We start from the raw sequence: 17,549 nt of genomic DNA on the forward strand, positions 1-17,549 counted from the left end.
GACGTAAATTCTGTTTAGGGAAAAGTATAGAGTGTACCGTTTGGATTAAGGGTGCATTTGACAGTGACCGCTTTCGACCTGGTATAATCGAAGACCGCTAAACCATGGGCGGTGCCGGCAGACAACAGGCCCCATTCGCTGTACATGGCCAAGGCGGTGACCGCAGCCGGCGGGTACAGTTGAAGAAGATTTTGCGGTTGGAAACCAACCGCGAAAGATATGCTGGCGGTTCTCACCCGTAGATGATCGTGACCTTTCCAAACGAAACCGTCGCGATCGTTCACGATGTTCATGGTGACGGCATTGATCTCCTTGTTCACCGGCTCGGACGATATGGAAGCTGTGATCACGTGGCCGGCAGTGCCAGCGACCACCAACGTCGACGAGAGCGGACAGAGCAGGACCTTCTTAATCGCGAGCCTCGGATCGTCCGAGTAAGGGTCGAAGGTGCCAACCTTTCTGAACGGAGGCCACTCGTCTTCGTCGTCCTCCGGCGGCTGTTCCAGAACGTCCAGGTGCTCCCCGGTGAACAAAATGGACGAATTGTACTTGTACAACGGTGTTAAAGCGACGTCCGACGCGTCCCAGAATCTGACGGTTCCGTCCTCGTGACCGGTCAGCAATAATTCTTTGCCCTTCGGCTTGTCGCCGGCCGCTTTCGGACTCAGAATACCGCCGTCGATCGGCCACGGCTTGTCCGAGTATAGGTGCTCGGTCTGCGCTTTTCCAGCTGCCACGATGCTGTTCCATAGTTCGTCCGGCACGTTTGGAACGTGTTGCGAACAGGTGACCTGAGATAGGAGGACGATCGGTTAGGGCCCCCCGGGGCGCATCGATTACTTTGAACCACGCATAGATTCGGCTAAATAATATTTACAGCGCTTGCGTGAAGGGACACGAGATAAGGCAACGCCATCATCTTCCACTCGGGATGCGTCAGATCGATGGCAACTATTTCCTCTTCGGCCAGAACCACCAAGGCTTCCGGACCGTCCGCGGCGTCTTTGTCGTCCTCCGGGTTCGGAAACACGGTGAAAAAGTCGATCACTTTCGAGGTGAAGTCGAAGACCACGTGCTTCTCTTTGGACATCACGGTGAAAGTGTCGCGTTCACCGTAGCTGGCTCGCTGCATCCCTCCGGAGAACAACACCAGTTCCCCGTGTCTGCAAGAAAAATCTATTGTAAACGAACGATCGGGAACCGGACTAAGTCGTTGTCGTCGACGCGTACTCACTCTTTGGTCGGGTAGACCAGAATTTTGGTGATCGCTTTGCATGGAAACGGCCCGTACGGCGTGGTGGATTCCAGCATGGTATCGCTTCCGGAACTCCAGAACGAGTAGGAGCCGTCGTTGTGCGATGAAACGAAACGGGTCTCAGAGACCCAGTGCACCGATTCCAGCTGTTGCGTGGAGACGAACGTCTGCGCACGCGAAAACAAACCCATCAGCTGCACGTACACGTTCGCCGAAACCACCAAAGACACAACAAACGACAATCAGAACCAACGGTACCACTTCACGTGTCGCGCTTAACCCATCGGGGCACACCTCCTCCTCCTCCTCCTCCTCCTCCTCCTCCTCCCACTCTACCATGGTTGGCTGATCAGCGTTCTCGTACTCTCGGCAATTCGGATTTACGAATCAACGTGAACACCCGCCCCACGGCTCGCAGCACCGGGTGTGTAAATGTGCCGTGAAAGTGCGAGCGATTCGTCGTCGTCTCGGTACGTACGATCGCTGTTAACCCTTTGCCCTACGATTCCAGTTTCAAGAACGCGTGGACGATAACGCAAACAACAACAACAACAACATCAACTCAACAAGTTGTGCCAATCGCGAACTTCTTAATATAAATACAGCGATTCCCGTTAATATTCGGACACTTTTCGAAGTGCAATAACTTTTTTAGAAGTGGACTGAAAGACTTGAATTTGTTTTAGGTGACAGAGCGATAAGATCATACTAGACCATAAGTAGAACGCTTTTTTTTAAAGCTGGTTCCTGCACCACCTCCTTTAGCTACTAATAAAACAATTAGACGACGAAAAACAAACAACCACAAAACACTTATCCCCTGGTCTAACACGAGCCTAACTAGTTGCGTTTACACATATTAGGTCCGACTGACGCGCCACGGCTCTCATTTCTGGCCCGATTTTTGTCCACGTCTCTCAGACGTGTTAATCATTTTTGAACCGGTTCTTTCACCACGTCTCTCAGACGTGGTAATCATTTTTGGCCCGATTTTTGACCACGTCTCTCAGACGTGATAATCATTATTTGACCACGTTTCTCAGACGTGGTTGTAGAGCAACGGGTTAACGGTGCAACGATCTTTCAAGCGCTACCAAGGGGGTGAACATTTTAGTAATGTTAATATCGGAGATCTCATTCCGAGCTGCGTTTCGCATAAACGGGCATGGACTGGTCGTCGACGATTATTAGACGCAGTCGGTCTAATACCGTCTCGAGGTTCGTTAATGAGGCAGTCGTCGGGTTTCCTATTACCTTGATTGTTGTCTATTAAGCGCGGTCTCCGATGAAGGAGCGTCATTAAAACACAATTTTCTCCACCGATGGGTTAAGCGTTTCCCCACAAATATTTTGGTGACACAAGCCATGTGTGTGTGTGTGTGTGTGAGCGCGTATTCGCGTTTGCACGCGTGTGTATTACATTTAGGGTTCACTTTGTAAGCGGCGTGGTTACGCTCTCGACGGCGGTAGCATAGTTTCGTGTGTGTACACTGACGGACATGTAAGGAGCTGAGGAAACAATAAGAACGAAGACTCACCTGTTGAGCTCCGGGAGTCACTCTGTTCCATAGAACCATCAAACCGCGATTGTAACCTATCAGAATATTGTCCGGATGACCTGGTTGTTCCGCTATCGCCTCGACCGCTCGCGGATTCATCTTGTAATCATTCGGCACGCTGTCACAGAGAAGAACATGCTAATTTCATACGTTTCAACGTTCAAGCTGCTAGGTTTACAACGCGATCGCAGTCCTGCGAGCCGCAAACGGATCCGAAAATATCAAAGTACGGTAATGTCTCTTTAATTGACGCTCAAATTGTCCACAAAAATGGACAATTTAGGGAAAGGAGATGCGATTATTCGAGCCTTGCGGTTTGGCTTTATAGTTACGAACTCTCGACGACTATAAAAACGAGCTGCACGGCTCGAATAATCGCATCTCCTCTTTCCAAACTGTCCATTTTTCTGCACAATCTGAGCGTCAGTTAGGGAGACATTATTGTATATCGAAATCGTTGCCGAGTCCTTCGAAATTTTAGATGACACGGACAAAATGATAAGACGTTCGATATTTTTGAATCTTTCGCATAATATAGCGAACTATATGAGCCGTTTATTTTGAAAGTGGCATAAGTCACTTTTTCAAAAAGATCGAGTTGATGGTAACACTAATTACAATTGAAAATAAACGGCTCATATATGTAATTTATTCAACAATTTTAGTAAATCGCTGTCCTTTCAAAACATCACTTCAGTAAAATACGTCGGACAAAATTAATATATGTCAGTCATTTTTCTAAACTATTTACTTATTCACTTTACCGTAATGAAAAGTGGTGATTTTTTAATGTTTATACGAAATTATTTATACTGAGAAAAATATCAGTATCCTGAGATAACAAATACAAGTAAATCTTCTCGAAAGTTAGCATCCATATTTTTAAACGTGTTAAAACGCAAACCCTTAAATATCTCGACTTCAAAACAAAGTGACTTATGCCACTTTCAAAATAAACGGCTCATATCTACATTGTACACACCCTATATATTAGAAATGCCCTCTGAACCGAGCATAGTAAACCTTAAGCGTGTATATTATACACGAGTATCGGTAATGTTCTATCATTTTGTCCGATTAAAATCAGCACATTTTTACATTGTTTTCTTTAACTCTTTTCGCGCACGAGATACAAGCTCGAGGTTTATTACGCTCGACTCTAAGAACATATCTGATACATAAGGTATGTAAAATGTACGCGTATTTTATTTATTATGCGAAACATTCGAAAATGGCAAACGTCCTATCATTTTATCGGACACTGTACCCACCATACGTCTACGCGCATTTCATCGAAACATCGCGTGTCGAGGTACAGTAATGTCTCCCTTACAGACGCTCGGATCGTCCACTAAAATGGACAATTTGGGAAGAGGAGATACGATTATTCGTGCCTCGCGGCTCGTTTTTATAATTGTGCCGCGAGGCTCGAATAATCGTGTCTCCTCTTCCCAAATCGTCCATTTTTCTGCAGAATCTGTGAGCGTGGATTAGAGAGACATTACTGTACACCGCGGCCGAAGATCTCGCAAGAATTTGCGTAGTGCTATTTTCCAGTGAAACCGCGTTTGTTTCTTCGACCGTTTTAATTCGTACACCCTCGAGATGTTCTCGAAGGTCCGTCTCCCTTTCTCCGAGAGTTCTACCTTGAAATTTTTCTACGCGAACAAACGATGGTTTTGTTCTCATGGAAACGGGAAGCGCGTTGCAAACGGCGGTAAACAGCTGCGAGAGCATTCGAGATAGTCGAAGGCGCTGAAAATTAGACAGGTGTTCCTTCTTACTTTTGTATAACGACCTCCTGGTAGATGATGTTGTCGGACGTCGTGAACGTCTTCATGTTCAAGAGGTAGATGTTGCCACCCTCGGTGCCCAGAAGCAGGTTCTCGCCGCTCGATTCCAAGCACAGCGCGGAGACTTTGAATTTGCCCTCCAACGAGAACGACGCCGTCTCGATGATCGAGCTCTCGTCGATCTCCCACATGTGCACGGACTTGTCCAACAGTGTAACCAGTCGACCCTGTTTTCACGAATGGAAAATCCTCTGTTAACCGGGACTCGCAAGGCTCGATCTCCCGTTTCCCCCCGCAGGAGAAATCTTGATTTCGTTCGCCGCGCGAGCTTCCAATTTAATCCGAATCGCAGTTTTCGATTTCTCGGGGCGGGAAGATCGATCGCAACGACACCGTTTTGTTTCGCTTTGAATCAATTTTTTATATACGATCCTCCTCGCTCCAAATATTATGGAATTATTATGGGGACTCCAATTATTATGGAAAATGATATTATAATACTGGATGCAATAAATACGTACATTATATATCGTACTCCACATTTATACAGCGTACCGAAGCCTGGCGTTATTTTTCGACGTACAGTCGCCTCGGAAAGTACGTCACGAAAGCCTTTTCAAACGGAATAACTTTTTTAAGATTGGTTCGAAGAATTTGAATATTTTTCAGATGTCAGACCAACTAGTTTTCTATGCTAATACCAGCTTCAGTATGCGTATAAATTACCGTGTTCTACGAAATGCATCTTTTTCAATCTTTCTTCTTAACAATGTTTGAATTTTTCTTATCGTTCCGATTGCAATCTAAACAAACCTTTTTGCATACTCATTTCGTAGAAACCTAGTCGGTGCAACGTCTCAAGAATATTCGAGTCGTTCGAAACAATTTTTCAGAAAAGTTATTCCGTTCGAAAAGGCTTTCGTAACGAACTGTTCGAGGCGACTGTATACAGGGTGTCGCGGTAACTCTGTTACAAAGCGATATCTCCGTTATCGTTAACGATACGCGGAAATGCTTGAGGAACAAATTGTTTGGTTCGAAGGGGCACGTGTTGCGGTGGAAATCATTTTTTTCGTAAAGATCATATTTTTTGAGATTTCAAGGTCATCGATGTTTTTTCGAATGGAATTACATATTTCTATCGTTGTATCGTGATATCTAAGATCAAGACGAATCTAATAACCTATAATACCATGACCTTCGTGCGTCTTTGGGTACGAAAAATAAAGAAATTTTTAGACATTATACAGGGTGTCCCAAAAATGTCTCGCAATCCGAAAGTAGGGGATTCCTGAGGTCATTCGAAGCAACTGTTTCCTTAGCGAAAATGCAATCCGCGGATTCGTTTACGAGTTATTAACGAAAAACAGTGACCAATCAGAGGCGAGATCATTTGGCGCGTGACGGCCGAGCCAATGAGCGGAACCGGGCTCCGTGCACTCGTTGGCTGGACCACCGCGCGCCAGCCGAGCTCGCCTCTTATTGGTCAGTGTTTTTCGTTAATAACTCGTAAACGAAGCCTCGGAGAAAATTGTCGCAAAGGAAAATGTTGCTTCGAATGACCTCAGGAACCTCCCATTCCCGGATTGCGAGACATTTTCGGGACACCCTGTATAGAAGCTTTCTACTCCGTCGCGATTTTACAGGATTTCATACTGTGTAGAACGTAGAACGAACGATGGTCCGATTAGAGGCTCGAAGAATTCGACGGTTAGCGTGGAAACGAAGGCTAGCCGAGCGCCGGCGATCGTAGAAAATTCTTTTCTATCGCGGCATGCATACGATATATGCACATATGTATATGTATAAATAATCGCGCGAACTATTGTGCGGCGAGCGGTTTTCGCAATTCCGTGATTTCTCACGAGCCAACTCCCGCGTCCCTCTTTCTTTTTAGCAAGGCGGCGATCCGTCGCGACGCACAGTGGTATAAAAGCTCGAAATCATGGTCAAAATAAGAAATAGTGACGGATTTATTTGAAAATTTGTATGCAAAGGCTTTCGTGGTCGCCGATTGCGAATCTGAATTGCGAATCTATTATTGAATTATTGAAGTTATTAAACTATTATATTAGGTTATTAATTAATTATTATGATTATTATAAATTAAATAAATAATTATTGATTCATTAGTAAACTATTCGAGTTTTCTTTAATAATAAGGAACACTTCTTTCCTAGTTAAACAGTATCGTCGCGAGATCCTGAAAATAGAAAAGCAAAAATTGAAACATTTTTTTCAATCTAACAAATTTCATTCTTTTCAAAATAATTTTCGACATTGCTTGATAAAGTGTTTTTTCTAACGTCTCGAAACAATGCAAGCAATTCGGCACGATTCGTAGAAAGTTACTCCGTCTTGGATACTCTCGCGAGGCAGTTTCCCGTACGTTGACTCGCACAAATGGTTGTAGCTGAAAAAAGTGCAACGCGATGCAGCCAATATTTTAAGCGCAGCTGGACGAAACTATAAACTATGGCTCCGGTAAGTTCGAAAGCAGGCCCTCGTAAGCCGCAAAAGTTTCGACTATAATATATAATTTGAATCTACGATTTATCGATTTACCAATGTAACAGTTAACGATTCGTGAGACGTTAGCGGTACGAAATGTTGTACTTATCACCGGGAACGATATCCATTTTACACGATTGAGAAAAGAACATTTCCACAAAAAGATACGCGCTTTAAACAATCCGCTTCGTACCGTCGGTCATGCTCGCGAGTAACGACTGCCCGACAAACTCGAAATTCGAAGTGCAATTGTCATTCCGGTATGAAAGTATGGGTCATTTCGTTTTTTCCCACCGCACGGACGCATCATTCAAACTAACCGATCCGTAAGTCAAAAACTCCTCGACGACAACTTCGATTTTTAGGATTTCGGCCATGATTTCAGGCTTTTATACCACTGTGCGACGCGAAGATGGGACAACGGGCCGAGTGAAAACTCGAGGAAAACACCGAGCGCCTCCGTGTTTCCTTACTTTCACGCGGATCGGCCGTTCTTTCGCGAGCGGTTTCCGCTCCGTGGAAAATGCCTCTCGGGAGCTCTCGCGTTATTAACGCGTGCAGTTAAACGGTTCTGATTGCGGTCAGGAAAATGTTCTCTTCTCTTCTCTTCTGTTCTAATTCTGCGGTCGATGCGTCTCGTTGCTCGCCGAGACACTCGAGGCCTCGTGAACTTTCCAACTTCGAGATGAACCTTAATTAACGCGATTAGCAGGATTGCGAATCTGTTCGCGATATTAATCCTAGAGAGCAATCTTGTTACTATTTCATAATTCCTATTGCTGCGATATCGACTCTCCAAGTCGCGTGAGCCCGCTGGTCGACTCGAAAATATGTCCGTCGAACAAGGTTGTCTCGTTATCCTGATTTCGATTAAATCGTCCGCAGCAAAAATAGCATTAGCGCGCTCTGGTAATAGCTAAATAGTTTCGTGAACGTACCGTGTAGTATTCGAGCGGTATTTAGTTGCATGGACGACGACGCGGCTCGCGGTCCGATAATCGTAAAAGTTCCCCCTATCTAGTCTCGTTTGATTCTGTCGCGATGAGATTATAATCGTGTGGGACTCGTTATCTTATCGGTCTTACAATTCTCTAGAGTCGCAAGATAAAAACGAGGCCTACGTGTCTCGTAATGCGGCGACTAAAGGGCTTCGATTTAATCGTGCCAATTAATTCTCGATTCGGTGTGACGATAGTAGATATTTTGAGAAACGACGAGCGAATGAACCCGCATGAATCACCACCGTTCCGCCGCTCCATTTTCTTTCATTTCTTCTGGCAGACGAATTTAAGAATTCTCTTTGCTCGTTCCGCACCAAATACAGTAATGTCTCCCTAATTGACGCTCAGGTTGTCCACAAAAATGGACAATTTAGGAAGAGAAGATACGATTATTCGAGCCTTACGGTTCGCTTTCATAGTTACGAATTGTCAACAATTATAAAAACGAGCTACAAAGCTCGAACAATATCGTATCTCCTCTTCTCTAAATTGTCCACTTTTTATTACAAGCTTAACCCTTTAAGCGCTACGAACCCATATACGCGTTCTCGCGCAACCATTCGATTTTGGCTATGAACCCATGTATGCGTATTCGCATAACCGTTCGATTTTGGTTCGAAAACCAAAGCGTGTAGCGGACTACGATGTCTCGATGGGCGCGGTTGATAAAATCGATACGATTTTGAGTTCGCTTCGCCGCGTTCGAAAAAGCACAAAATGGTATAACAAATATTTCTTCCACCTCTTAGACCTCGCTATATACAATGCGTATATTCTTTATAAAAATGCTAACAATAAAACTGACGCGTTCGAAAAATTTCATCCGCTTCTCGTGAAAGATATTTTGCGAGAATACCCACCGCATAGAGTAGAGGCTAAAGGAAGAAGAGTTCGTTCGAACGACTTTCCGTTTCGGTCAACGGGGAGGCATTTCCCTGCATCTCGCGTAACTAAAGAAAATAAAAAAACATTCTTCGCGACGCGGATGCGCTAAAAATAATCGCAGAACCGACTCGCGTTACGAACGCAAAAAATGTAACATCGGCTTACGTATCGAACCCTGCTTCGAGATTTACCACGCGATACAAAATTATGAAATTTTCAATTTAAAGGATATAATCTCGGCGCTCAAAGGGTTAAGGACCATTGGGTAGAATTTACTGTACCGCGGATTCTGTAACAAAATTTGATCGACCGGCGGTGCAGCGTCTGAAAAGCATGGCCCAGGCAGCATACTTGGCCTTTACCATCGGAGTCCCAAATGTCACAATGGGGGTTCGCTGCGTCCGTGTATTATTTACCACGCGCTCGCGTGCACAAAACGCACCGCGCGTCGCGCGCGCGTGTCCTAGTCGTACACACGGTTACGCAACTGAACACTGCGCGACGACGGCCAAGCCGAACACGGTGTCGCATTACCGGTGCGACTTTTAAAAAACAATCGTAACTTCGCGCATCCGTCTCTTTGGCTGGAATGGTCCCCGACGCGTCGGTAAATTCGACACTTTTTACGGAGGAGAAAGTTGTACAAAATATCGAGCGGTACTATACAACATTCGCCCCCGTCCAAAAGTATTGAGACACCTGTGCTTATTTAGTATAAATTGTAATATTCTCGGTTTAGGCGATGTCACCGGGTCTGCGATATTGCATCGTATCGTCGGCAGGACGTATTAACCCTTTGCACTCGGATATCGTCGATACGGCGACACGATATATGTATTTACATAGAAACGGCGTTTTCGTAATGCAAACTAATCGCGTAAAATGCACGGAGAAAAACGCGAGACCTTTCATTTATTGGCTTCTATGAAATTTCCCCGTAGAACGAAATCACAATTTTTGCAAAATCTGTTCCCGAATGCAACGGGTTAAATTACAAGTGTTTGTCACTTGTGCAATTATATTACCCATTTTTACCTATTATTGCATTTTGTTCGCTGAAATCGACACGAGGATAACACGGACGATGTACCAGAAATAATAGAAAAACTAATAAAACGGATGCCGGAAATTGGTCCAAGAAGTAATTGAAAATGCGCTGCACGCATCGAGAGAAAGAAAATTGAATTTTCTTTCATAAAATCGACGTTACTTTTATTACATCGTAAAATATATGTCTATGTACTTGTTGCAGTTCGATATAATTTAACTTTGAAATTAAAAAAAATTATAAAAATTTCGCATCGGCTTTTCGCATGTAGCTAATTTTCTGCGAGTGTCCTGATACTTTTGGAAAGGCGTGTACGTGTTCGAAATTCAATATTCGTCGAAATCGGACCCGGAGAGACGTTACCTTCGAAATAATTAGCTTTGGTAGAGCGCGGACCGAGTTGCATCGATCTTCTCGTTAATCCTTTCGGTACGAGCGCCGGATAAATGCGGCATCCATCTGGTCGCCTGTGTGGCCGAGCGCCGGATATACAGGGTGTTCCAAAATTATGGTATTTCCGAGAAATGAGGGGTTCCCGAGATCGTTCGAAGCAACTTTTTCCTTAGCGAAAATATTCTACGAGGCTTCGTTCACGAATTAGCGACGAAACATAGTGATCAATGAGAGGCGAGCTCGATTGGCGCGAGGTGGCCGAACCAACGAGCGCGCGAAGCCCGGATCCGCCGATTGGCTCGGCTGCCTTGCGCCAACCGAGCTCGTCTTCGATTGGTCAGTGTTTTTCATTAATAACTCGTGAACGAAGCATCGTAGAACATTTTCGCTGAGGAAGAAGTTGCTACAAATTACCCCGAGAACCCCTCATATCCCGGAAATGCCATAATTTTGGGACACCCTGTATACCGGCATCCATCCGATGACCGGTGCGGACAAGCGCCGAATACATCTGGCATTCGTGCGAGCCATATTTCTGACGTATTAGAAATTATTCTAATAAAGTCTTTTCTTACAAGAATTCTGAAAAAACAGCTACAGGTATAATCGTCGTTCGATCCGAATTGATTTACAAAATTTGAGGTTACATTTTTCATCGAAACTTGTTCATAGATGTGAACATATCGTAGGCCCTTTACAGCATGTTTACAGAAAACGAAAGATTTAGAAACGGATTAAGCACAGTTATTACTTAAGAAAATCTTCGTACAAAAGTGGACCGACCACTGTGCTGTGCGCGCATTTTCGGCGCGGCACCCCGTACAGTGGGAGTGTCACGGCTGACAGCGCGCTCGTACCGAAAGGGTTGAACCACGAACGGTTCTCCGGCAGGAAAACTCACCTGATTGGGAACGGCGACGATTCTCTTGATAGCCCTCTCCCCGCTGTCGATGTGCTGGCCGTAGAACTCGACACCCGGCCTGCCGAATCTGCGAGCGTGATCTAGTCAAGGAAAACGGTGTGAACAGAAAGTAAACATCCGTCTCGGTCTGGAAAACGTGGCGAGTCCCGGATTACCAGCCGGACAGATGAACAAACAGCGGTCTTGTTACGAAAATGACCGACTTAACGCGCTGACCGAGGCGTTTGTGCTCGGCGCTGCTCGCCGAGCGGGCCGAGGAATGCGCGCAACGATCCTGCGCCGTTGTCGAATTCTGCGCAAATACCTGCACCAATTTCTATCTTCTTCAGCTTTTTCTCTAACCGAACGTGAAGAGAAAAATAAAAGCTTCCCAGACGGACGCGGAGAGCCAGGACGTCTGCCGACGCAAAGAAGCGGGGACGTTTATTGCTAGCATTGCGAAACGATAATGATCTCCTGATTACGTAGCGGCTGGAACATCTGCCATCGTAGTCCATGTAAAATTGTGCGACTGGCTGAAGAAACGGCTTCTCGCGTCGATTGTGCTAGACGCAGGTACATACTGCGCGCTGCTAATTAGCATTTTCTTTTCGCGTTCGATTCTACCGCACTTGAAAACTGCTCGGCGAAGTCGATAAGTGGGGGGGGGGGGGGGGGTCAGCAGGCACTGCCGCGAGTCCTCGGATTGCTGCCGCAGCAGCATTCAGGCTGGTCATGCCACACGATTCGAAGTTCGGAAATCAAAAGTCTTAATTAATTATTCGATAGTTTGCTGTTCGATGACGGAACGTTTACGACGACGTTATTTCTTTGATAGCGCTAGCGCCGTAACCTCGGCTAGCAACGCAGAAATTTCCTAGGTTATGTCCCCTTTCTCTCTTTCTCCCTCTCCCTCTAGAAAAAAACATGGTTAAAATCAAAGCAAAATGAAAATGCATCGACTGCCGAACAGCAGCTCGAAATCCGTTTCGCCGACGCGTTTCTGTCGCAAACGCGTAAAAGCCGCAGTATAATTAAGACCATTTTAGACCGCAACGGTCACGCGAACTCGTCGTCGCTCTTCTAAGGTCCGCAGTCTAGGATCGTGGAGCGACTGGTCGAGGTTATCGATTGGATCGTCGTTTCCACAAGGTCCGAGAGAAACTGTTCCCGATGTTGAAGAAAACAGAGGTCGACCCCTGCGAGGATGATCGCGCCGACGAAAAATGTTTATGAAACGTTTCATCGGACGAAACGCGATCAGGCAAAACAAACGAAGAACAGATGGGAGGGTTGAATAGACTCTTTCCGTGGAATCGATAGGGTGAGCCACGGACGAACTGGGTAACGAGGTGCAGCAATGTCTCCCTATCTGTCGCCGGGACCGAATACTAAAATGTCGAGAGTAGTACGCGGGAATTGATTTCTTCTTTATTGTTACCGACACCTCGTGAGAGGGAGAGAGATAGACCGAAACTCGAGTCGAGCGAAACTATGTTGTATACTATGTATGTAAGGCAGCGGTCAGCATCGGAGACAGCCGGTGTACAACATTGTAACGATAGAATAAAAACGATGACTCAACGTTTTTATTTCTAATTTTTTATACATGAAAATTTTTTTAATATATCGGTCACATTTTTCCAGTTAAAATGATGCCAAACACGACACGCTTTAGACCATTCTCATTCGTTATACGTGATAAGTAACTTATTTTATTTGCGAAAAAAGCATTGCAAAAACCGATTTTTAACATACGAAATATTAAAGGCAAGGTCAAAGAAGGTATGTACGTATGTTTTTCGAAAGAAAATATCACCAAAGTTACGCTATTCGAGTCTACGTTAGACACCGGGAATAGGAAACTTTACACGGATGGGAGACAGAAGGAAACGAAGAGACGGCCGAGAACGGCCACTACGTGTTCCATGTTTAAAATTTGCTGGGACGGGAGAAGCGACATCATTTTGAGGACGAGCCTACGCGTGGAGGCTGCAAAGGAACTGTTTTCTGTACATTTTCCATCGACCCTGGAATTTTTAAGATGTCGAACATCGAGAAGGAACACGACATTTAGCAAATTTGAATATGAATTATTTACAAATTAATTTGTTTTTACATTATTTGTTACAACATCGGTAAAGTCGACAACTTTGCCTAAACTCTTTTCCACCGCACAGCACGCGCATCTTGGCAGTAAATTACGTGCAAAGTCTATCGTCTTTGATTTCGTCGACAGAAATATCTGTCCAAACTATATCGTGTTTGGTCTCATTTTAATCGGAAAGCTATCAGCAATATGTTAAAAAAAAGATCAGTGTTAAAATGTTAAAATTAAAAAAAGTTATGTCATTGTATTATGAGTTGTCTTCCGGGAATTCGAGTCGAATGAGCCGCGGCGCGTGCCGCAGCACACGTGTTCACCAACACCATCGAACTTTAGCATAACGAGAAAATCGATGAATTAAAGGGCCGCGAGAAAATCGATAAATTACAGGGCCGTGGCAATATCTCGGCGTCGGGATTGGCATACTCGAGTTACGCCGAGAAGAGAGACATTACTGTAACAGCAACACGTTTTCCGGCAAGTGCGAGCGCACTCCGGGCTCCCCGAAGCGTTTCGTCATATCGATCAACCGCCGTCGAACATCTGTTCGACGAGCCGATAAAAGTTTCGAATCGGCCGACCAGAGTCCGCGCGTTTCGTTTACAGCCTCACTCTTTCCGTTCGCCGCGTTCGCGCGATATGAAATTAATACGTTCCACGCCGGTTCTAAGAACGGTTTACGGCCTCCTCCGCGGAGCCTGACTCCCGTCGGACCAAAACCAGAAACCGGTCATGGGTTAGGCCTCGTCGGGGAGTCGCGCCATGCCATACCATGCCACGCCGTCCAGTTCGAGCAACGATGAAACGCAAGTGCAAATTTATCGACGCTGGTTCGTGCCCGTTCGAAAGCGAGATCCATAGGAAATTGTTAATTAGGTGCTGCGAGCCATCCGGCTTTTCCCACGCTCGCGCTCGGGTTAATTTCGGTGGGACACTCGAACTCTCTGGGTCTAGGAGATACACTCGCGATACCTCTTGGTATTTCTAGTTCCTAATTTATTCCGGAGACTCGCGCCCCCTTTGATCAACGCGCTTGGAACCGAGTCTCGCGTTCGGCTACCTGCTGATCTTCCTAAGAAAGCAAGAACGCGCCCGACTTATCTCCAGGCCCCCGATGCTCCTCGGCTCTTTTATCGACCGATGGTCGCACGTTTTCGGAACCTCTTGATATTCCTAGGCTTTCGTACAGCTTCGAACTTTTCTACAGGGTGTCCCAAAAATGTCTCGCAATCCAAAAGTGGCGGGTTCCTCGGGTCATTGGAAACAATTTTTTCCTTTAGAAAAATTTTCTCCGAGGCACCGTTATCGAGTTATTAACGAAAAACAGTGACCGATAAGAGGCGAGCTCGGCTGGCGCGAGACAACCGAGCCAATGAGCGGAATTGGGCTTCGCGCGCTGGTTGGCTGGGCCGCCTCGCGTCGGCCGTACTCGATTCTTATTGGTCACTGTTTTTCGTTGATAACACGTTAACGGTGCCTCGGAGAAAATTTTTGTAAAGGAAGAAGTTGCTTCGAATGATCCGAGGAACCCGCCGTTTCTGGATTGCGAGACATTTTTTGGACACCCTGTAGTTAGCTTCTTTCGATAGCTAGGATCTCCGCGGCCGATCGCAACATTTTTGCTCGGAACACGCGCCCCGGTCAACCGAGAGGGAAATCGTTGCTAAAGCCGATTTACACTCGGCGGAAAGCACGGGGACGAATTGCTGGCAAGAACAGCATGTCGATGCTGGTAAGTGTCTTAAAAACTTAGGCGAAACCTTGGGAGGACAGCGCGTAAACGCGTTTTAAATGGAATCCATCGTCATCCAATAAGCTCCGAGAGACTCTAGGAAGAATCGATGGGTAAAAATGGACAGAACGGCGAATCGCGAGTGCGTATTGTGCGAGCGGCTACTAAAATTAGAAGCGACGCGACGCTGCGCTGAGCGACGGAGCAAGTGAGACGGAGATGGCGGCGGCTCGAAGCTCGAAGGAACCGACGTCAATCACGTTTTCTCGTTTCCCTTCGGCCTTGCCGGTTTTCGACGATTTATCGGCAGATACGACACACGGGCGAACGTCATCGGGCATCGGCGATCCGCCCGAGACCAGATTATAAATACAGACAGGAAAAAACGAGACACGGCTCGGAGCCGTGTGGAACAAGACGAGACGAGACGAGAAGCAAAAGGATACACCTTGATGGCGCCGGATGCCGTGCCGATCATCATCAGCCGCAATATCGGGTCCCAGGCGAGGGCCGTCGGATTGTTTGGAAAGCCATGCTGCAGCGTCTGCGAACAAAAATAAAACAACGTTTATCACTCGGAGCCACCGGCGGCCATTAGACCGTACACATATACAGGGTGTCCCAAAAATGTCTCGCAATCCGGAAATAGCGGGTTCCTCGGATCATTCGAAGCAACTTCTTCCTTTAAAAAAAATGTTCTCCGAGGCACCGTTAACGAGTTATCAACGAAAAACAGCGACCAATAAGAATCGAGTACGGCCGACGCGAGGCGGTCCAGCCAACCAGCGCGCGAAGCCCAGTTCCGCTCATTGGCTCGGTCGACTCGCGCCAGCCGAGTTCGCCTCTCATTGGTGACTGTTTTTCGTTGATAACTCGTTAACGGTGCCTCGGAGAAAATTTTTGTAAAGGAAAAAGTTGCTTCGAACGACCCGAAGAACCCGCCACTTTCGGATTGCGAGACATTTTTGGGACACCCTGTACATACGAATTGGAATACGTAGTACTCGGTTCTGGAACTTGGATCTATGCGGATCGAGTATCCGAGTACACGATTAAAGCAATCGGGTGATTCCCGACGAACAAAATATTAGAATGAGAATTTTTCAATCGGGATAAGGAATCACCGCGTGCCCTGCACTGGACGTTCGACACCCTGTACATATCAACTAACGCGCCATCGCTCGGATGGCACTCGATTATGTGTTTCAACTTCGACTTCGTCGTTCGAACGTGCGCGCCGAAAGAGAACACGGTTCTCTTTCTGTTCTCGATGCTGGGCTGCTTATCTGTCGCGGCGCATTCTAATCTTTTGGATTACTGGATAAAAAAGCGTTTATCGGGTTTCACGGAGAGGGGGAGGGGATATAAAATGTATTTATAGCGGAAACGATTTTTCAATTTGTATTCTTTCACGTCTGCGATCCGACGGCGCGAGTAATTAAAGAAATGTTTGGTAAAAGACAACCGAGTTTGCACCGCGTTGAACGTGTAACCGTCTATCATGTTACTCGAGGGTGAAATTTTATCCCTCGCTGTCCGGGACACTCGGGCATCTCGCAACAGAGATTCGAGACGGACGGATCTTGCAAAAATATTTCGTTGCCGAGGATTAATCCGGCGGTACAGGCGACCGTATTTTCGAACGATTTTCACGACGATTCGTTCGTAATCGGAGATGGTTGGAATTTTTCTCGCGCGTTCGAATGGCTACGCGACAGCTGTATGTATACAGGGTGTCCCAAAAATGTCTATCTATCCGAAAATGGGGGGGTTTCCCAAGGTGATTCGAAGTAACTTCTTCCTCAGCGAAAACGCAATCCGAGGCTTCGTTTACGAGATATGGACGAAAAAGCCTGACCAATAAGAGGCGAGCTCGGCTGGCGCGAGGCGGCTTAGCCAACGACCGCGCGAAGCTCCATTTCCGCCGATCGGTTCGACCGCCTCGCGTCAGCCAATCTCGCCTCTCATTGGTCACCGTTTATCGCGAATAACTCGTAAACGAAGCCTCGTAGAATATTTTCGCCGAGGAAAAAGTTACTTCCAACGACCCGAGGAATCCCTCGTTTCACGCTTGTACAATAATTTTCGAGCCGCGTGTGGCTCGAATAATCCTCCTCTCCCGAAATTGTCCATTATTGTGCGCGATCCGAGCGCGAATTAGGAAGAATTTACTGTACTTCGCAATATGTGCTTGGCAACGGCGGGTTCATTTCCTGGACAACGCCGAAACAATCGGGAAGCGAGGAGATTATTTGGACACCCGAAGAATATCCCGCGGATTCGACGCGCTTCCGGTAAAAATGAATAAATATGCGATAGAACGCGTCCGAGATAATACTCGTAGAAGAAAAAAACAATTTCCCG

The 17,549-nt window shown here is 46.3% G+C and overlaps 1 protein-coding gene across 6 annotated transcripts in view; it reads right to left on the bottom strand.

Annotated features, from left to right (window-relative positions):
* l(2)gl (LLGL domain-containing protein l(2)gl) overlaps window positions 1–17,549 on the bottom strand; it is a 36,533-nt gene that overhangs the window by 9,158 nt on the left and 9,826 nt on the right. For 4 of the 6 annotated variants that reach the window (XM_033470939.2, XM_033470935.2, XM_033470938.2 and 1 more), the window contains exons 2-8: window positions 15,632–15,729; window positions 11,347–11,434; window positions 4,599–4,834; window positions 2,794–2,932; window positions 1,235–1,449; window positions 878–1,163; window positions 38–791 (exon numbers count right to left, since the gene is read on the bottom strand). In XM_033470939.2, coding sequence (XP_033326830.2) covers window positions 38–791; window positions 878–1,163; window positions 1,235–1,449; window positions 2,794–2,932; window positions 4,599–4,834; window positions 11,347–11,434; window positions 15,632–15,729 — 1,816 coding nt within the window. The remainder of the gene's footprint in view (window positions 1–37; window positions 792–877; window positions 1,164–1,234; window positions 1,450–2,793; window positions 2,933–4,598; window positions 4,835–11,346; window positions 11,435–15,631; window positions 15,730–17,549) is intronic. The other 2 variants (XM_033470937.2, XM_033470936.2) reach the window with 1 other exon arrangement.

The sequence above is a fragment of the Megalopta genalis genome, chromosome 1 (genome assembly GCF_051020955.1).
Source record: "Megalopta genalis isolate 19385.01 chromosome 1, iyMegGena1_principal, whole genome shotgun sequence".
Lineage (NCBI taxonomy): Eukaryota > Metazoa > Arthropoda > Insecta > Hymenoptera > Halictidae > Megalopta > Megalopta genalis.